The 21,478-nt window shown below is 41.4% G+C and overlaps 1 protein-coding gene across 3 annotated transcripts in view; it reads left to right on the forward strand.

Moving 5' to 3' along the window:
• The window catches only part of DOCK1 (dedicator of cytokinesis 1), a 262,398-nt gene that overhangs the window by 54,453 nt on the left and 186,467 nt on the right, over positions 1 to 21,478 (forward strand). For all 3 annotated transcript variants that reach the window (XM_030276610.4, XM_030276611.4, XM_041717195.2), the window contains exons 20-25: positions 2,752 to 2,841; positions 3,189 to 3,289; positions 5,243 to 5,377; positions 7,834 to 7,942; positions 18,520 to 18,590; positions 20,204 to 20,310. In XM_030276610.4, coding sequence (XP_030132470.2) covers positions 2,752 to 2,841; positions 3,189 to 3,289; positions 5,243 to 5,377; positions 7,834 to 7,942; positions 18,520 to 18,590; positions 20,204 to 20,310 — 613 coding nt within the window. The remainder of the gene's footprint in view (positions 1 to 2,751; positions 2,842 to 3,188; positions 3,290 to 5,242; positions 5,378 to 7,833; positions 7,943 to 18,519; positions 18,591 to 20,203; positions 20,311 to 21,478) is intronic.

Consider the following 21,478-nt stretch of genomic DNA (forward strand, 5'->3'; position numbering starts at 1 on the left):
AAGTGGGGTCCCACAGATCTGTGTTTGAGGAAGGTTCTGCTTGCTGTGGTTTTGTCCTGGATCATTTGAGAGCAGAATCCTGCCCGTGGTACTGCTCCTGCTGAGCACTGCCATGGCTCTTCCTTGGAGCTCTCCCTCCTCTCCAAATGTGACATCCCAGGGTGTGTGGCACCTTCCTGCTGGGTGGGGATCAGGGATTTCCTCAGGATGCACCACAAATGGGCTTGGAGTAAAAGCAGTTTTGGAGTGAGTTCTCCAGCTGGCACACGCTCAGGTCCCAATGAGATTCCCTTCTCCTGCTCCCAGGGATGTCAGCACAGCTGGAGTCAGGCAGAGGGCAGAAGAGGGAGTGTTTAATATTGCTCCCACCACTGGTTTTATCCTTCTTTTAGAGGGCCAGTGCTTAGAGGAGTGTTTAATATTGCTCCCACCACCATTTTTATCCTTTTTTTTGAGGTCCAGTGCTTACATTCTCCATCTGTTGCAGCAGTGTTCCATCTTTGTGGGAGCTGCTCCATTGCAGGATCTGGTTTGTAACTGTTCCTTTCTGTTCCTCCAGCTTTCTTTGCCCTTCATGTTTTTAACTACAATACCCAGTGCAGCCTGGATATCTTTAGAAAAAAGTATTGATGTGATAAAACACATTCCTATTTTCTGTTAAGCCATTGCCTGTTTTAAAAACTCCCAGTAAAAGGCCTGGGTCTACTGGTGATCATTTATTTGAGTGGAGATGAGCTCAGATCCCCATTCTGTGCCTGTTTCCAGAGCGTGTGGAAGCTGTAAATGTTATCTCCCTTCCCCAGAGGCTCTGGCTCCATTTGTGCAGAGTCTGTGCAGTATGAGAATGTAAACTAATAGTGTAGGAATTATTCATGCCACCTGAGAAATGCCTGCCCCTTCACACAGCAGCAGCATCTCTGCTGTGCTCCTCCTGCTGCTACACCAAGTCCCACTGAACAGATTTCAGACTTGAACTCTGCTCATGAAAGTCAGGCTGAGGTGCCTGAATGTGAAATCAAGGCTTGATCAGCCTCCCAACCATCCTTTGGCTTCCAGGGGACTCAGTGTGTGGGACCCAAGAGTGCAACTTCTCTTCAGACCAAGAGAGAAACTTCTCCTGTCAAGGCTCAAATCTGTGCTTTGCACTTCCCTCCCTGCCAGCTGGCAGCAGCCACAGAATCATTTAGAATTACAGAACCATTTAGGTTGGAAAAGACCTCTGAGATCACAGAGTTCAACCTCTAGAACATCAAGTCCAGCCTTTAATGTGCTTTATTTGCACATCTTCTTTAATGGGATGAGTAAGGCTGTGAGAAGGTGATTTTTCCTTTTGCCCCCGTGGTGAAATGATGAGCTGGCTCTTCCCCAGGGCTAAGATCAGCTACAAGAACTTGGGCTTTTGTGTTTTTTCATCCTCAGCAGCACGGACTGTGAGTCTGTGTTCAGTTGGTTTAAGGAGTTTGACATTCAGCTGTGCATGGGGGTTAACTCCTGACATTTGACTGTAGGTTGAGAAGATCAGGTGGATCAGGCTTGGCCAGGAGAGTCACTGAACAGCTGAACATTTTTAAAGGAGGAAGGTGGGAGGCAGGATAGTTTTCCATCCCTCTCACAGGATGGGGGATGCCTCTTGGAGCTGGAACCCCAGGATCAATTCCCTTCTGCTTGTTGAGATAGTCTTCCTTCTGTCTCATCTACAAGGCAGAATCTTTTTTATTTTTGCATTTTACTTCGCTGTGAGGGTGGGCAGGCCCTGGCACAGGTGCCCAGAGCAGCTGTGGCTGCCCCTGGATCCCTGGCAGTGCCCAAGGCCAGGCTGGACACTGGGGCTTGGATCAGCCTGGGACAGTGGAAGGTGTCCCAGGGGGTGGCACTGGATGGGATTTAAGGTCCCTTCCAACCCAAACCATCCTGGGATGATTTGAGACAGATGTGCTGGAACCATCCACATTTAACCCCTTCTTTCTCAACCCAAACTGAGCTGTGCTGCAGCCTGGCTGTGCCCTGGAGGAGCCCCTGTGTGTCTGTGCCAGCTGGAGGAAGGAGCTGCTCAGACACAATCCCATTGCAGCAGAAGTGATGAGTATCTCTGGCACTGCATGGATTCCTGGCTGCCTCTGGGAAGAACTCCTGGAATTAGGGACCTTTTGTCCTTGTGCTTTACTGGGAAGCCCCTGGCACTAATCTGCTTTTCCTGTCGTGTTGCACAGATGGGGTGCCCAGCCAGGGGAGTGAAGCCCTCGCTGTGTAGGTTTGGGGCAGCAGTGGGGTGCTCTGGTCCCATGCCTGCATGTGTGACCCCAGCTGGGATGTGGGGCTGTGCTGCAGCCCTGAGCAGGGATGTCCTGAGTGCCTCCCAGGGCTCAGCTCCCACTTCCCCTTGGCATGAGACTCAGTTGCTTGTGTGGTTTGTGCTCTGAAACACCCAAATTTTCAGCAATGCATGGTGACCGTGTGGTGAAGCTGCAGTTTGGAAATTCTTGTTGTTGGAGCATTGTCACAGGTGAAAGTCCTTGTCCAGGTGTGCCAAGTGTGATTTCTGACTTCATTTTTTCTGTTGGAGTGATAACCTGTGTATAGATAATCAACTTCACTAAAAATAATCTGCTGAAAAGAAAAGTGTTGGATTTGTCATTTTTTGGCTAACTTAAAATGCCTTTACTTTAGTAAAAATACTTGTAGAAACCTGTGTGGAACCTCAATTTAATTTGCCTTTGAAAACATGATGAAAGCTGTGTTGTTTCTTTGTAGTTTCTTCAAGATACACTGGATGCCCTTTTTAATATCATGATGGAGAACTCGGAGAGTGAGACCTTTGACACTTTGGTGTTTGATGCTTTGGTGAGTTTGCAGTGGGGAGGGTCTGAAATGTACCTAAAAATGGGGAATTAATGATAGAATCAAGTTTATTAATGGAAAAGATCTGAGCTGAGAGTTATTATGTCATTTAAAAGCTATATTTAAAGGTTCAGATCCAGAGGGAGTTGGATTATATCATGTCATCATCCCAGGAAATAAGGAAGCACTGAAATCCAGTCACTTTTAATGGATTACCAGCAGAATTTAGGACAGGAGCAGAACAGAAATTTTAATGTCAGTAATGTTTCTTCTCTGAGAAGAAAGGGGAATGGACAAAAATTAAAGATTTTTTTTTGAGACTAACACACTAATTATGCTGTTTTTTTCAGGTATTTATCATTGGGCTGATTGCTGACAGAAAATTCCAGCATTTCAACCCTGTCTTGGAGACCTACATCAAGAAGCATTTCAGTGCTACCTTGGCCTACACGTAAGTCAGAAAATTTATTTTTCCTCGTGTGACTCTGAGAATTTCTCCAGGTAATGTTATTTAATTACTTGTTTATATATCTTAATTAGGAATGTGCCCGTGAGCGTGGGAGGGTCTTGAAGAAGACTGGGGGGTAGTCTTTGTTTCTTTCTTGAAATAAATTGGTACCACTTTCAGTCCTGTGCAGGGAGTTTTGATAGTGCTGTAATGAAGAAGGGGGGTGATTTGACAATTTCAGGAGTTGTTTTGTAAGGAAAACAGAAGCAATTCTCACTCATATTGGAAGGAAATAATGTCCATTTAAGATGCTTCAAATACTGTTTTTTTTGTGCATTAAACGACAGTGTACCCTGATTATCCACATTACTGTCAATGTGAGGAAGAAGCAGTGAAAGACAAAAAAAAAAAGCCCATTATTTTTGTTGTCTTAAGTAGTTTGTGACAGATGGAATCTTGGCTGCTGTGTTACAGTGGAGGAAGAATATCCAGTGAAAATCTTTGCAGTGCTGGGGGGAGGAAGGCAAACCCAAACCAGGAGACCTGGGGTGCCCTTTGCTGGTGCTGAGTCTCTGTTAAGGGACCTGAAAAAGTTTGAAAAAATTGATTTAAAATGGTGAAGAATCCTGAGCTGGAAGGACCCACAGGGATCACTGAGTCCAGCTCCTGGCCCTGCACACACCCCCCAAAATCCCACCCTGTGCATCCCTGGCGGTGCTGTCCAAACCTCCTGGAGCTCTGGCAGCCTCGTGCCCATTCCCTGGGGAGCCTGGGCAGTGCCAGCACCCTCTGGGGAAGAACCTTTCCCTGGTCCTTTAATTCTTTTGAGCCTGCAGTCTCAAGGCTGATATTTTGATCACTAAGTTGCTGTTGCAGCTCCAGGTGGAGCATCCTGGACCTCTCAGGAGGAGCTGAGGTTGGTCCTCTCATGGCATGGAGAGCATCCTTCCCTCCCTCAAGGGAAGGTAGAGACAGGGAAAGGCTGAATTGTGGCTTGAGGTGTCCCCATGGGTGTGACAGACCCCTGCCCTCTCCCTGCCTTTTATTCATGCAACATCCAGCGTGGCAAAGAGCTCCAAGATCATCCAGCCCAACCTTCAGCAAAGAGAGGTGGCCTTGGCAATATTAAGTGCTCACTTGGAATTCTCAGGCAGTTTGTTCCTGCTCCAACAAATCCCCAGGCAGCAGGATCTCTGTGAGCTCGCTGTTGTTTTCTGTTAGTGGGGAATAATGTGGAGCTTGTTTACTTGGAGTGGGGATGTTGGATCATGCACTGGAGCTGGGATGATTTAAAATGGAATTGCTCGTGGTTGCATTAAAGCCCTGATTTATATTCATTGGAAGGGAGGGAGCTGAAATGGGATTATTTTTGAAAATTGTTTCACTTTCGAGTTTGATAGGCTTTAAAATGGGGAAGAAGAGAGTTTCTAGCTGCTGGTGTGTACTTTGAGGAATAAATTTTACAAATTTCAGCCCAAAATCCATGGGACAGCTTTGTAAAGGGGAAGCTGTGCTGAATGAAGGAACTCATAGTTTGTATTAATTCTAACAGCATGCTTGTATTTAATTATTTTTATAATTATTTATTATAATTTTAAATACTTATAATTTTTATTCTTATTTATAATTTGTTTATTTATTACTATTATTAGTTGGTGCATTTTTCTCAGAGCCTTAATCTGAATATCCATCTGAACATCCAGCAGAAAATCAGCCTTACTGAAATTAATTTCATTATTTGTGTGTTAAATGAGGTTATGGTCTGTGGTTTTTCTTTTTTTGCTTAAGAATAAATTCCAGCCACTTATCAGCAAAACAAAACCGTAATGCGTTTATTAGTTGCATAATTAACTTTGTAGCTCTGTGGGCACATAATTGTTCTTTAAACCCTTCAAAATGGAAATTCTGTGAGAATACTTGTAACTTGTGTGTGGTTTTTTTTTTATATTTAAACAGAAAACTGACCAAGGTTTTAAAAACATACGTGGACAATGCTGAGAAGTGTGGGATCACTGATCAACTCTTCAAAGCCATGAAAGCCCTGGAATACATCTTCAAGTTCATTGTCCGGTCCAGGATATTGTTCAACCAGTGAGTATTGCCAATAATGCCCCAAAACTGCCAACATTTTACAGTCCAGCAGTTAAAATTGCTTAGTGTTGCACTATTCTACACATGCTTGAAGCTGTGAGAAGTTATTTCAGGGGAAGGGTTTTCCCTCTTTAGCAGAGATCTGTATTTTCAGGAGTAGTGAATTGGTAAAATCAGAATTGTTTAGGTCTCTGAACAATTAAAGCTTGGCACTGTTTGGGGAAACTTCTGTTGCTGTATTGTGTTTTATACACAAGATGTTACAGAAGTTATAAACCAAGCTGATGGGATCTTCACTTAGATTGAGTCCTTTTACTGCTTGTTAGCAGTGGGAACAGCCTCATTGCAAGGGATTTATGTAGAGCTCTTCAGTTACCATCTCCACCACACTTTTCTTTAATTTAAGGCTTGGAATTTATTTCTATAGGAGCCTTGCTGCAAGATTCATAAAATACTGGATGTCACTGAGGCTGTAGCAGGGCCTACAAATCACTTGAAAACCAAAAAAATAAAATTCCCTCTGGCTGCAGATTGGATTTACAGACAGTCTGACCCTCCAGGACTGGCTGTGGGATTTCCTTGTGGGAAGCACAAATTCAGTGAGACCCAACCCTCCATGCCAAGGGATTAATCAGCAAAATTACTGAATGCAAAAGGAGCCTGTGATTATTTTCTGCTGCAGGACTGAAGCCCTGCCTGGGGGCTGTGATTTGGAGTGACTAAAATGCAGGATTGCTGCTGCTCCTCTGAGGAATCACAAGCAGCAAGCTGAAGCTTTTATACTCCAAAACGTGGCATATTTTTAACTTCAGGAAGGGGTGGTGGGCTCCATGGATGGATGGAGCATTTTAGCAGTTGAGTTCTGGATAAATCCATGGAAGTTCATCCACTTTCAAAGCATGGTAGCACATCTGTTTGTTCACTACAGCAAAGGTTGATAAAGGCAAAATCTTACAAGTGACCTTTAGAGAAACCTCTGATTTCCTCAGTAATGATCCCAGTGCCTGTGGTGTATTCACTACAGTCTTAAAATCCTCCAGGCAGTGCTGGAAGGACCAACCTGGTGTAAACCTTGATTTCTCACAGCTGCAGAGATTTTGTGCTGTATCAGGTATATTAAATAAATAGATGTTATTAACTGACAGTAGGAACACATTTGTGACTAACTTGTTTATTATAACTTCCTTTTTGAAAGGCAGAGCTTTTTGTCTGAAGCACTTTGATTTATTGGGCTGTCAAGTTCAGTTACTCTTTCTGTTGGTATAAGTTTCACCTCTCTAATCTGTTCAGGGGGACACTGAAATCCATTATGGAAATGGGGACTTAACAAGTCTTTTATCCTGCACAACCCCCAGTTTTAGCCTGAAAGGGGAATAGAAGTGTGCACAGCAAAATAACACAATTAAGTGGTTTGTGGTTTTTTTTTCTGTAGTATTTATTTCCACTGTGCCCAGGTTAAAATAAACTTTTTCATATCTGAGTCTTCCAAAGGTTTATGAGCACAACACTAAAAGTGATACACATTAACTTCAGTGTAAAGCAGCAGGAACACCCTGAGCTCCGTGTTTATCCCAAGGAAAGCCCATTGCCAGCTGCAGTATGTGATCCATCTTGTTGTAGCTTTATAGATGGGATATTGGGAAGGAATTCCTGGCTGAGAGGGTGGGCAGGCCTGGCCTCTGGTGTTGCTCAGGTGCCTCTGTGCAGTTTTTTACCCCCTGAGAGCATCTGAGAGAGAGAGAGGGGGATCCCAGTGGGCACCTCACTGTGAGGAATCTGCCTGAAGGCACAGGGACCTTGTTCCTGCAGCTGAGCTGGGGCTGAGTCATTGCTCTGTGTCAGCTGTGCTGACCCCATGGCAAACTGAGCCTGGAATTAGTGCTGAAACACGATTTAACCTCGGTGCTTCCTTCCCACAGAAAAAAAAATATCTGTTTAGCAAAAAGAGGGTCGATGGGTTCCTTCTTTGTTTCTTTCCCAGAGTTGAAGGTCACTCACCTTAGGCCACTGGTAGATTTTAATGATTGCTGGCAAGTTGTCTGGCTGCTTTCTGCCTTCATCAGCACAAGGGTCCTGGCAGACATCTGCAGGGTGGAGAGGCTGTCCTGGGCACAGGGAACTGGGGCACTGCTCAGGGATCCACCAGGGACTGCAGCAGTGCTGCTGCATGTGGCATTTCACAGAGACAGCTTCACATTAAAATCTCTTCTTCCTGCTGGCCCAGCCTGGCCAGTCTGTCTTGTCCTGAGTTTTGGGTTTTTTTTGGTTTTTCTTTTTTTTTTTTGGAAGAAAGCTCTTGATTCAGTGAAGAAAGTTGTAGAAATTCTTGAGAAAATGCAAGACAAAAAAATCTCCCATCTATCATCTGATTGTTCTGATTGTTAAAAGACCCACCAGATCTTTTAAAACAGTATTTCCATTGTGGTTTGTGCTGATGAAACCCAATTCTTTTCCAGGCTGTATGAAAACAAAGGCGAAGCAGACTTCAGGGAGTCTCTGCTGCAGCTCTTTAAGTCCATCAATGAGATGATGAGCAGCAACTCTGACCAGACTGTCATAGTGAAGGTTTGTGCTTTCCAGAGCTCCAGTTCTGCATCCTCAACCACAATAAGGCAGTGAAGTATTTGCTTATTTGTGCTTAAAAGCTGGCTTCACTTCAATCAAGGTTAATTCTTGGTGCTTCTGCTGAAGGGTTTGTGAATGTGTAAAGAAGTTTCTTTGAACAAGTAAATGTATAGAATTCCAGAATTATTTAAGTTGGAAGACACATGTAAGATCATTGAGTCCAGCCTTTAATTGCTTAAAAACCCTTACTTTTATTTAAAAAGAACTTAATTTGGGTTCAGTGGTATTTGGCTTTTTTAACTTGTATAACCTGAAAGTTAAGGTCTTTTTAAGACACTATACTTAAGATGCTCCTGACAGTGGAGATCCTCATATTTTAATGTATTTCTTTATATCTGAGGCTGTTCAGGGACTTCAATATAGGATCTTAAGCCCTAGGATGTATTTTAAAAATGAAAATCAGTAGTGAGAGAGACTGGAAGCTCCACCTTTCATCCCAAAGACCTTTTTTTGTGTCCCTTTTAAAAACAGCATCTGCCTTTGGGAGCATTGGCTCATGCAGGTGGGACAGGGGTCTGTGCCCTCAAATGGTGCTGATATCAAAGAGCAAAAGCTCTGAATTACAGGACTGGTAGATTTTAATATCCAGAGGAGGCTGGGTACAGAAGTTAGTGGATCTTTTTCATCGTGGAAAACTACAGAGACTGCCCTAAATGTGTGTGTTTGATAAGCTGCACCTTGAACTTCTCCTCGTGCTTCCATCCAGAGTTTATAAAAAAGGTGAAACCCCTGACCCAGCCCAGCTGAGAGATGATCAAGGGGCTGAGATTTGGAGTAGGATTTGGGGACAGCTGGACTCTTCCTGCTCAGGTGGTTGCAAAGACAGACAGTGGGAAATCCCTGTGCCAGTGGGAGAAGTTCCTGGAGCTGGAAAAGTCCCGAGTCAAAGCCCCCAGTCCTTTGTATCTGAGCTCTGGGGCTCCTGATGCTGTGCTGAGCACACAGCAAAAAGAGATAGTGGGGATAAAGCAGCTGAGGAGGAATATTATAGGCAGAGATGTCAAGACTGGATCATCTCATAACAAAGTAGGGATATTACTCTTTTCAGGAAAGCTGTATTTTCATTTCATTGCCACAGCATCTGTCCTGAATGGAAATGGGCAGGTAGAGGCTGTGGCTCAGAGTGTGCCCTCTGGGGTTTTACAGGCAGGGAGTTTGCAGATTATGGGAGTGGAATGTGATTTTTTTTTTTTTTTTGTGAGACTCCCTTGCAGGACCTGCTGCAGGAAGGCAGATGGACATGAGATTTTTTTCTTTCACAATTTATACCTTGCAGGGGGGAAAAAATGGGGGAAAAAAAAAGCTAAAAATTGATTTGGTTGTGTTCACCTGAGATGGAGGAAGGAGAACTGCCTGGCAAGGACTGGAGGGATCCCAGCAGCAGTGGCTGAGGTTCAGGGCTCTGCAGGCTTGGGGAGAGCACAGCTCCTGGCTGTGTTTGTAGGGTGGCAGATGGAGCTCTGAGGGATGAGCCAGGGTGGGGCTCAGTGTGCTTTAGGATGCCTTGCAGAAGCCTTGACAAGCTTTCATTCATTATTTATTGCTTTCATCTCCTCTGGACTCTAATTACTGAGCTCTTGGAACACATCATTGCTACTATTGGCGTTTTTTGCAGCTTGTGAAATTGCTTTTATGATGTTCAGGTATCCAGTGTGAGCACCAGGCAGAAAAGTGTGCTTTTGTCTGAGAACAAAACTATTGAATGGGTGGATAAATGTGGGGTTTTTGGAGAGAATTAGTGTGGGTTCTGTGCATCCTGCCTGGCAGAGCTGCAGGAGGTGCCAGTGGCACTGGGGGGTGACATTAAAGGCCTCATTCAGCATCTCCATCTCTGGTGGTGGAGAGGAGCATCAGCTGCACCTCCTGAGCTGAGGGGTGGGCAGATGGGGTGTTGCTGTTGGAGACTAAATGAGTGCACAGAAGCTTGGTAAGTTTAAAAGCAAAAAAACCTCAGTTTTATTCAAACATCTGGTATTTATAGAATTCTAAAAGTGACTGTGGATTGGAGGATGGAATTATCACCTCTCCAACCACACTGGTCTAAAGAGCAATCAATCATTTCTCTTCATTCACAGATAAATATGTAAACTGTTCTATTTATACATGAAATTGTGTGGGAACTCTGTGACTCTCAAATATGTAAACATTGTCAGAAGGTTAAAGAAATTTTATGAGAACTTTAAAACTTTCAAAAGAGCTATAAAAGAAAACTTAACACTTTTAAAAATCAGGGCAGAAATGGGGGAACACTGCTGTCAGGTTTGGAAAAAGATCTTCGAGTCCCTCCCAACCCAAACCAGTCTGGAATTGTGGTGCTGTTGGAAACTTTGCTGAAGTTTTGTGGGCAACCATTGATGTTAAACAGATAAATCCCAAATCCCTGTGTTGTGCAGGAAGATCAGCAGATCTTGCCGTGTAGCAGTTTTAGGCTTTTTTTCACTGATTTTTATAAATATTGGGGAAGCTAAATAAGTGTAGACAAGATTAGTGTGTTTGGAGAGAGATAAGAAGTTGCAAAGACCGACACAGAAAATTAAGGTGCTTTACATTAAAGAAGACAGATGCATCCTTCACACATCCCACTGCTCCCATTTCTCCTTGCAAAAACTGGAATTTTCCTTTACAGTTTATCACCATGGAGCAGAACTGCCACTGGAAACTTTCTCAGAGATGTTTCCAGCTTCTTGGGCTGGATATACTGGATTTTTTTTTCCTATCTGCTGGGGGAGTAGCCTTCAAGCTGACGCAGAATGAAAGACTTCAGTCTTGTGTTCTTAGCAAGAATTCCTCTTTATCTATTCAAATATTTATGTCCTTGTGGAATCTGATGAGCTGTTGACTGTAGGTCTTCAGTTGTTTAATACTTTGCATTTAAAATGCTTCTTTTTTTCCTTTTTTTTTTTAAATTTGATTTTTTCAAGGCATTGGGTGCATGCATGAGGGGGGGGGAAAGTTTCCTCAGAAGAAAACTCTCAGAATTGTACAAGGATTTAAGGTTCTAGAGCACAAAAAGAGGCTTGGAATTTGTACCTGTTTTAGGATTATGGACATTCGAAAACTCTTGGGTAGGGGTGAATTTACAGGGTTTTTATACATATACACATATAAAACATTAAAAGGTTATTTTAAAATTGTCTGGTAGTACTTCAGCTATGGATTTCTGTAATAGGTAAAATTCCATATGATCTTGGAATGTGGTTTGAGCAGAGCTTTATTAGCACTCTACTGCTGCTTACACCTCATTTCTTTTGCCTTTTATACACTCAAATGTGTTGGAATTAAAATGTTGAAGAGCAAGAACGACTAAAACCCACTTTCACCCCAGGTTATAATCAGTCATGTGGGTTTGAATTTGGGAACTGCTAAAAATTACAATGTTCAAAACAATGCAGAAGTTGGGGGTTTTTAGTTAATCAAATAAAAGTTTAGGGCTTTTTCTTGGTGTTTCAGTATTGTCTGCAATAGAGACAGACATTTCAGGGCTGCCTTTTGCAGTTTTTTAAGGTTGTCCAAGCTGGAGAAGGAAATCCAGGCAGTGATTTGAGCTGTGGTAGTTCCCTCAATAACAAAAATTCTCCTCTCATGCTGAGTGGCAGTGGCTGCAGCAATGGGAAGGGGAGGTTCCACTTTGGGTTCCACTTTGTTTTCCAAGTATCACTTTGAGGGTAAAACCTGCAGCAATAAGGTGAGCAGCATTTGGTGTCTGCATGCATTTTTAATGGTTACAAGTGTGCTGAGCCTTCCTGGGTTTATTCCTCTTTTCTGCTAATTGGTGCATGATAATTATTTCCTCAACCTTCTCCTGCTGAAGCATGAGCTCAGCTGGAGACTGGGAGTGATGGTCCAAGTGTGGATTAAAATGCAGATATTCCTTAGTCAGGGATTCCTGCATCTCCTGGGAGGCACAGAAGCTCCTCCTGCAGTGGGGGGAGCTGGACACTTCTCAGCGAACATAAATGACACAAAAATTCTAACCTACACCTAACATCTTCTATTTCACCCACAAAAAATCATAAACTTGGTATAAAAATGATAAAGTTTTATACCAAAAAAAAAAAAAATCAAAATTAATCTCATAAAACCTTATTAACAAAAACATAAATCATATTACAATTCAAAATTTCATACAAAATAGAAAACCATTAAAATTTTAATTACATTTAGCCTATCCCCAAACAAAATTTTAAAAAACCAAAAAAAAACTGGTTCTCGGCCTGGTTCTCGGCCTTCTTCTCCACCTTCTTCTCCACCTTCTTCTCCACCTTCTTCTCCACCTTCTTCTCCACCTGTTTGGGTGGTATTTTATAATTAAACCGAAAAGTCTGCATTGCAGGACACAAGGGATTAGTTATTGGGTTAAAAGTAAAAATAATTTAGGTGTCATTTCTTAATTAGATAGTTTAACCTTAAAAGACCTTATAGAGAAAGGTCTATTGGTTGTGACTTTCTCTATCTTTCTTATAGAGAAAAATAGACATTTTGTAGCTTGTTAATAGAATGCTGTAGAACTCATGACTTGTAAAACTGTCATATAAATAAAAAACATCTAAGTCTAAACACAAAATATCATCTCAGACCTCAGACTCTTTCAATCCCAACGTTAACGAAAATAAAAAATCATCAGGTCCTCTCTGATATTTGCTGTTCTGATTTTGTTTAGGATGGCTGGGAGCTCTGAATTATCTGAATTAAGGAGGTGTGAGCACTTTGTGTCTATAAAATCATCCTGTGTGTGGCCACAGAGAGCTGGGGTGGAAGATGAGATCATTTTTTAATGTGAATTCTCCCGTGCCTGTGGGTTCTTAAGAATTCTGCTCACTTCTAACACATTTCTCAGTTTCCACTGTGTACTTCAATATTCAGCATTTATTGCTAAAGCCACAGAAAAATATTTAAATGAAGGCAGGGCAATATGAGGTGCATGAGAAGAAAACAAGAAACTGTGTTAAACTGCAGGGCTTTTCCAGCAGGTGGAATTTTGGATAAACAGCACTTCAGATGAGCTGAGTAACAAAATGCAGCTGTGGACTGGGGTTTCTGTGTCTCTTAGAACCCATGTGGGAAGTATCTCCAGAAGATATTTATTTGTGATTGTGCTTTGGGCTGGATTTGAGCCCAAATTTGGGCCCAAAATGAAGTTGGGCTGGTTTTTGGCCTGAAGTTGGGCTGTTTTACACTGAATTTAGTGCCAGAGGTGCTGCTTTGCAACTGGGATACAAACTGGTTTAGTTTGTGGGCTGAATAACTGCTCTAGGCTGGGGCAAATCTCAAATATTGAGTTTAGGTGTTCCTGGATATTGTTTGATCCAGCTGCTGACTGGGCTTCATTTGGTTTGGATGAGTTTAATGGAATGGCACCCAAGATAATGCTGGGGTGGAAAGGATGTCACAAAGGATGAAAATTAACATTAAAATAATGTTCTCAAATGGAGTTGAATGAAACAAATTTATTGCTTTGTCAAACAAAAGAGTTCAGAAGAATATCATGTATTTAATACAGAGTTTTTCTGCTTAATTTGGAGGCCAGGCATGCTGATGGAATCAAATGGATTTGGAAAATGACAGTTTTAAATTAAGGATTTTTTTTTTTCTTTTTTGGATTACAAAGAGCTGAACTTAAACCCCAGGAAAAAGATGTGGTGTTCTGCTCAGAATACATTTTGTTTAATACTTTGCAAATGTCATTTGGTCAATCTAATGACAAACTTAAGATACTGCAGAGAAGCTTTTGTGACCTTTTTTTTTGTCATTCAATTTATAAACCTAATAATGGGATAATTTTCCATTGTTAAAAGATTCTTTTTCTGTCCTGCTTGCTTTTCACTCACCAGTGACCTACTGTAATTATCACAGAGTGATTTCACTTTTGTATTAATTGAGAGATCTCACCATATTCTCAACTGTGTTACAAAAGTAAATGAGTAAAACTCATTTTTCTGTTACCCAAAATTATATCAGAAATACTTTAAGGTACTTAGCAAAGTTGCCCTGTCTTATTTTAATGTGCTTTTATTTGCCTGATGACACAAAGAAGAGGCTTTTACTTGTCCTCTCATCCTTTTGTGAAGAAATTAAAAACTCCAGAAATTTCCTTGGAAAGCAGCTCCTCCTGGCAGTTTTAGCAGTTAGGCCACTTTCTGTCCCAATAAATAAATGAAGCTTACTCTTATTTAAATATTCAAGTGTCAAAGTGAAGTTTGGTTTTCCCCACTCAGCAAAAAACTACAGAAAAATAAACTTTCAGAGAATCAGGATAAATAATTCAGATAAAATTTTAGTCATAAAAACTCTTTGAACTTTTAGATCTGGGCAGTGAGCTAATTTCCCTCTTGGTAGATCCCATTCTTTACTCATTTTTGGTTCATCAAACCAAAAAATGTCTGGAAATGAGCTATCAGTGAGAAAAGAGGTGTGTGGGCAATGCAGGGAACTCTTCATTGATGTGCACAGGGGCTGCTAACAATTGTTATTGTTGGCAATAACAATTCTATTGCTCCTAATCTTATTTATTCTGGCCTTTTTGAAGGATTTTTTTTTCCCCTCAGATGATCTTTTGATACCAGCACTGAGTTTGTTCCTTCCACACAAATGTGGTTTCCCCACCAGCTCTGGACAAGTTCAGGAGAACACAATTAGCTGTTAAAATAATTGATATTCAGAGGGACCACTGTTGGAAAGAACAATTCCATTGCTCCTGATCTTACTTATTCTGGTTTTTTTTTTCCAGATCTGAGGGGTTTTTGCACTCAAATGATCTTTTTGAGTGCAATTTGTTCCTTCCACACCAACATGATTTGGCTGCCAGCTGTGGAGAGGTTTAGGAGAGCATAATTAGCTGTGAAGTCATTGGGAGCCCATCAATAAATTTATCTGAAAGGTTGCAAAGGGTCCTGCTCCAGACAGAGAGCAGGTTGGGATGATTTAGGGAATGAGCTGCAATTAGTCTGTGGAAGGATAAATCCTGGGAATTGCCATCCCCTGCATTGGCTGTGCAGAGAGCTGTGCCCATCAATTATTCCTTAATTTCTTCCATTTAAGGCAAAGCTTTGACTTCTCTGGCCCTGATTATTTTCACTTAGCGAGTTGTGTTTCTTGGCCCAGTTAATTGCCTTTTTCACAGTTTTTAAAGATATCCTTGAGGCACTGAGCAGCTCCCTGGCTTCTGTTGGCAGCTCCTCCTCGGAGGAAGTGTCAGCTCATGGTTCTTCCCATACTTTCTGTAGAATAATTCCTTTTACACACAGCTGTGGTGTTCATGAAGGGGAAATTAATTTGTGTTTGTGTCGTTGGGATGTAGAGGATGAGCCACAACATCTCTGAGTTGGCTGCAGGCTGCCATGGCCTTGCTGATGTCATGCTGAGCCATGTGAATCACAGGCAAAAAAAATAAAATCCCAATAACAGCCCACAGCCAACAGAGCAGTGAGTGTACCAGGAAATTCAGCTCTGGAGAATATATCCATTATTCATGCCACACACACACTGGCTCATTGCTGCTTTCACTCCTTTTCATCCTTCCCCTTTGCTGCTTTATTTGTGTGCTTTGTAGTGCTGGAAATGACTGATTTTGTGACTTGATAAGGGTGGGAATAATTTGTCACTGGTTTTGCACAAAGAGAGAAGCCCCTTCGGGCAGTCAGGTTTTTATTGCAGCCCAGCTTGAAACTGTGTGTAATTACTGAGTGTGTGTGTGAGACTGATCTTGCCAGCTTTGGGTGTGCTTCTCGTGTGATCACAGGGAAATTACTGCAAGAAACTGTTGGAGTGAACATTGAGGTTCCTCACTACTGGATTTTAATGCTGGAATTTAGTGTTGGAATTTTCAAGTGGTTAAGTCATCCCTGTGTAACCATGGAATATTGAGATTTTGGGCTTAGTTTGCTGTGTGCTTCTTGTGGAAATGAGGAGTTGGAATCTTTGTCCAGGCTGATCAAGAGTGAAAAGTAATTAATTTAATTTATTTAAATGGGAGAAATGTCCCTCACCCTCCAAACCAGATGCTTATTTGTTTTTCCCTGATGTTATATGGAAAGACAAGAGCAGGGCTTTTTTTTATTTGCTGAATTTTATGTACCTCATTTATGCATTGCAGTATCCTGGGAATAACCAGCATTGCAATGGAGCTACTGCTCACAGAAAATCCACTTCAGCTGCAGCTTGAACAGAGCAAGATCTACAGCAAGAGCTGCACTTCTACATGATTTAATACCAATAAAAATTATTTTAGTAGCCCTTTGGCTTGGACAAATACATTTTTAATCATGGGGCTGTACAGCCTCATAGTCTGATCATCTTGTCACATTATCGAGCCAGCTGAGATGGGAAATTGGAAAATATACTTCCACAGTGTTCTTTAAATCTCCAGAATTAAACTTTAATTGGTTTGTCCATAAAGTAGACCCTCAGTTACTGCTAATTGTTGCAGCTCCAAGCTGTAAATGGCTGTTGTAAATTGTTTTACCCCACAGTAGTTCATGAGAGACATTGAAGTGTTAATTTTTACACTTGGTGTGCAATTTTAATTCAAGATATAAAATGCAAGCTCTCTTTTAAGATGTGTTACTAAACATTTATTGCTCTGTGCATGTGAATGATCAGCAAATAAACCCCCCCGTTGCTGCCTGTGGTTCCTAACTGGTCATTAGAGCCCTCATCTACCACAGCTCCCTGGGCAGAATTCCCCAGTCCCCAGCTCAGGAGTCCTTCCAGCAGATGTGGGATGTTTGGTGGTCCAGCTTGACAGCTTCAGTGGATTGTGACTGAAAATTGGCTGCTCTGGAATCTGCATCCAGCCCAGGGACAGGGTGGGGGTTCCCTTTGGAGAGGGGTCTCAGCCTTGGTGGCTTCTTGAGGTTCTCCTTGGGTGTCACCAAAGCATTGCTTGGTTTCTTTTGAGAGCTCTGGGGCTGGGTGTGGAGTGATAGGGGTTGTGGCATATTGTAGATGTAGGTGAACCCCATGAGAAGAAATGAGGATTTCTGACTCAATTCAGAAGGCTGAATGATTTTTTTATTGTAACTATGCTAAAATACTTTAATATACTATATAAAGGAGATACTAAAACTACAAACCTGCTGTTTCTAACTATATCTCTAACTCACCTGGTGACCCTCTCTGAGAGCCCAGCCCCAGGTGGGTTGGATTGGCCACCAGGCTCAAACAATCCTCACCAGAATCCAACCAAGCAATCACCCCAGGTAAACAATTCTCCAAACACATTCCACATGGGAAAAACAAGGAGCAGAAATAGAAATTGTTTTCTCTTTCATTTCTCTCTGTGCACCTCTATAAAAAATCCTGAGAGAGAGAGGGAAATGTGCTACCACAGTGGCAGGAAAGGGGAGCTCTTGGAAAAGAAAGGAGTGGGGTTTGTGTTCTCTCCTCAAGACTGTTCTCCTCCTGTGGCTCCTCTACTTGTGGAAACCACAAACTGGGAAATGTGTGTCCAGGCTGGGGGGTGTAAATTACAATAATTTCTCACATTATAGATTGACACAGGGGTTTAGGTTGGAAAGATCTTAAAATTCACCCAGTGCCACCCCAGCCATGGCAGGGGCACCTCCAACTGTCCCAGCTGCTCCAGCCCCAATGTCCAGCCTGGCCTTGGGCACTGCCAGGGATCCAGGGGCAGCCACAGCTGCTCTGGGAATTCCAGAATTCCATCCCAGCCCCTCCCCACCCTCCATGGAAACAATTCCTTCCTAATCTCCCATCCAACCTTTTGCCTCTTTTCAGGCAAAAATGCACCTGTTATCAAACAATTTGGTTTGATCGATAAAACACAAGGTGAGGCAGACAAGTCTGGCTGTTCTGGTTTATATTTCAATTACTTTTGAGTTGTTTTTTTTTTTCTAGTCTGGCGCTCAGTGCATGTAATACCTATGAATTGTTCCGAAGAAAAAGATAAAATGAGTAAAAATCCCTACAAACAATTAAAATATTAAACATCTGTTTGTATCTTCCGAGCTCTTTCATGTGCTGTGCAGTGGCAGCTGCGAGTTCAAGGGGAATTGGGAAGAGCCAGGGTTTCATGAGTGGCTACCAAGAATTTACTGCAGGGAAAAAATGCTAATTAGATTTTCTGTTTAATTTTTAAGTAGTGGAGTGAAAATTAAGCCCAAACAACTCCAGCATGGCTGAGGAGGAGGATGACAAAGTGCTCAACGGAAGATGGGGATAAAGGGATTAGAGGAACCAAAAGGTTTCTATAAAGTGTTGGAAGGAACTTATAAATCTCTAATTTTGGTCTGAGTTTCCCCAGTTTATGAACATTTCATGCCTCTGTCTTATTTTAAATCAGTTTAAAAGTTTAATTCTTGCTGAATTTCAGCTCAGGTGTCACAGAAAATGGTGAAGTCAACGCTACCTCCTCATGAATGATTCTATTCTTGTAGTCTTTGCATTACCTTTATTGTAAAAGCCTTTAAGCACATTAATTAATATGCTTAATGCAACTAATACAAACCTTTAAGCACATTCATTTCATTAATTTGGGTTTTTTGGTGCATTTTTTTTAGGGTGCAGCACTTAAATATTTGCCAGCAATTGTCAACGATGTGAAATTAGTGTTTGATCCAAAGGAACTCAGGTGAGTAGAGTTAATTAAGTGTGGATTGCTAATTTTATATAAATCTTTATTAATAAAGATATATTGAAATATACACACAAATATATAAAAGATGTAGAATATCTAAATATAAAAAGATACACTATATATTTATATATGTTTCTACTATATCTATGTTATCTATAAAGATACAAAAATATATAAAAATATAGAAATATATACTGAGACAGTGAAATATGGATCACCTGAGAAGTTTTATCACTTTGGTTTTAGTGCAGTTTTTTTTTGTTGTCCCTTGCAGATATTTTTAAGGGTTACACAAAGAGCCTGTTTTTTAAAAATAATGTCTAACAAATATCTGTCAAACTTTGCAGTACAAACCGTTAACAAGAGTTATTAATCAGGCAGCTGCCATCAAATTCTTAAGCTGGCCCATGATGCTTCACTCTTTTATGTATAAATTTCATGTAAATAATAAAATAATAAATAATTCTGTGATTCAGTTGCTGGATCGATGTCTCAGTAGCTCATAAACATGGCAGTGTTGTTAGTAAATAAAAAGGATAATAACAGGATATTTAAAAAAAGAAACCAAATAAAAACTAGTATTTCAGCCAAACCTTTAGCTGAAAGAGAAAAATATAATTTTATTTTTTATGGTGCTGTTACAAACTGAAAAAACATCTTAAATCTCATTTTACTGTACAAACCCTTCTAAATTTTGTCTGACTTTATTTTTATGGTCTTGATATGTCAGAAGGAGGAAAAGAGATAAAGCAGGGATAAAATAAATAAATGTAATCTTAGTCTAACATTCCAGTGGCCTGAGGAACCTGGCATTTACCTTCTGCTTACCTGGGGACTGTGAAGAGCTTTACATCTACACTTCCCTGAGCTTAACAAGTCCAAATTTGCAGAGTTTCTGGACTAAATAATAATTTTGGTATGTGACAGCAAAATTCCTGAGAAAAGAGAAAGGAAAATGCAGGACTTGGTCTGTTTTAGCCCAAATATTGCATTTTTTCTGTGGTATTACCCATACAAATTTCAGTTAAATACTGGGAGTATTTAAATTGAGCTTAACATAAGTCTCAGTAGGAAAAGCAAAGAACCCAAGATTTTAGGAAGGGATGGAAAATTATTGAAAAGTCTTGTCAATATTAGGTGGTAGCTCTGCTGATGAGTGTGATGGTACCTTTTCCTAAAATGTCCAGTTCTGGGGTTTTCTAATTATTAATTTTTTGTTGGTAGCTTACAATGTTAATTTTGGCATCCATAATCATGAATGTGCTGATTGACATGAAGCAGAGGCAAGGAAAACTTGAAACCTAAAACATTAAGTGAAACACAGACAAAGAGTCTAAAACTGAGATAAAAGGGAGGGGACAAAAGAAATGTCATTAAAAACTAAAGAAATTTGTTGAAAACTATTAATGATTCTCTGATTTTTTTTTTTTTTAATCTCTCAAGAAAATCGAGTTTGCTCATCCAAGAGCAGGAAGTCGTGTCTCGGGTTCTTTATGGATGATTGCTTCCAGTTGTTTTTCCGTGGATTTTTAATGGGTTTTTTGATGGATGATTCAGTGGGTTTTTGCTTTGGTTTGATGGATTTTTTGCTTTCCCTGTGTGTGCAGCAAGCTCTTCACCGAGTTCATCCTCAACGTGCCCGTGAGCCGCCTGACCATCCAGAAGCTCTACTGCCTCATCGAGATCGTGCACAGCGACCTCTTCACCCAGCACGGTGAGCAGGCAGAATTCCAGCCCTTATTCCCTGCCCCTGCTCCCTCCTGCCACCCCTCTGCAGCCTGGGACACGTTAAGGCCGTTCCATTGGAAGGACAAGGCTGGAAAATCAAAACCCAAAAGTGGTTAGGGTGGGAAGGGAACTTAAAGCTCATCCAGTGCTGCCCTTGGCTTGCTGGGCAGCTGTTGTTGTCACCACTAATAATGGAGGGATTGCTGGTTTTGGGCTGGTTTTTCCTTCTCTGGAGGTTGGGATTGAAGGCACTTGAGAGGATAGTTCATGTTCAGACTCAGGAGTTTATTATTTCTTCTCTGTGTTACTGTCTGACAGCAGTGAGCTCTGCACTAACAATTGTAAAATGGCCAACTGTCTCTTTGTTACAAGGTCTTCTAAGGCTAAACTACCCAATTAAGAAAGTACACCTAAATTATTTTGACTTTTAACCCAATAACTAATCACTCAGAGTCTCCACTGTGGACTTTTCTGTCCAATTACAAAACCCCACCCAAACCCGTGAAGAACAACCAGCCTCCACCCTAAAACTTCCATCTTGCCCCATATATGTTGCTATATTCTAAAACCCCAAACCCTGAAGTTTTCCACCCTGTGACATTACTATTAAACCCTTCTGTAAAACTACAGGCCCATGATCCCAGTGCTATCAATCAATTTTGGAAGCCTTCTCCACAGCCTCATGTCAAATGCAGAGTTCTCTTGGTAGTCAGAATCTGTCAGCACAGAAAGTTGAAAATTCTTAGCATCCAGAACTCCAACAAGGGATGGGACTATTTTCAGGCTAAGAATGATTTATTGCTCAGATAAACATCAGTCTCAGAGTCCCTGAGATTTTAGAGGAGCAGGCATTCGGCCATAGCTCAAGAGCAGTCACAAGTTCTTTGTTACAAGGCAATGCAGAACTTTCTAACCCAATGACAGTTGCCACAGGGTTTATTTTGCTTTTCTAACCCATCACCTTTACTCACTTCTGCTGCACTCTGGATACTTTTGTCCAGTGGGTTTCTAACTCACAGCACACATCTGCTTCTGTTAAAACTTCTGAACCCTCAGCTTGTTCCATACAACCCCACACTTACATTATAAACCCTTCACCATCTCACCCACACAGTTTCTCACTTACTTAAGGCATATTCTTACTTACAACTATA

Source organism: Taeniopygia guttata, chromosome 6 (assembly GCF_048771995.1).
Source record: "Taeniopygia guttata chromosome 6, bTaeGut7.mat, whole genome shotgun sequence".
Classification (NCBI taxonomy): Eukaryota; Metazoa; Chordata; class Aves; order Passeriformes; family Estrildidae; genus Taeniopygia; species Taeniopygia guttata.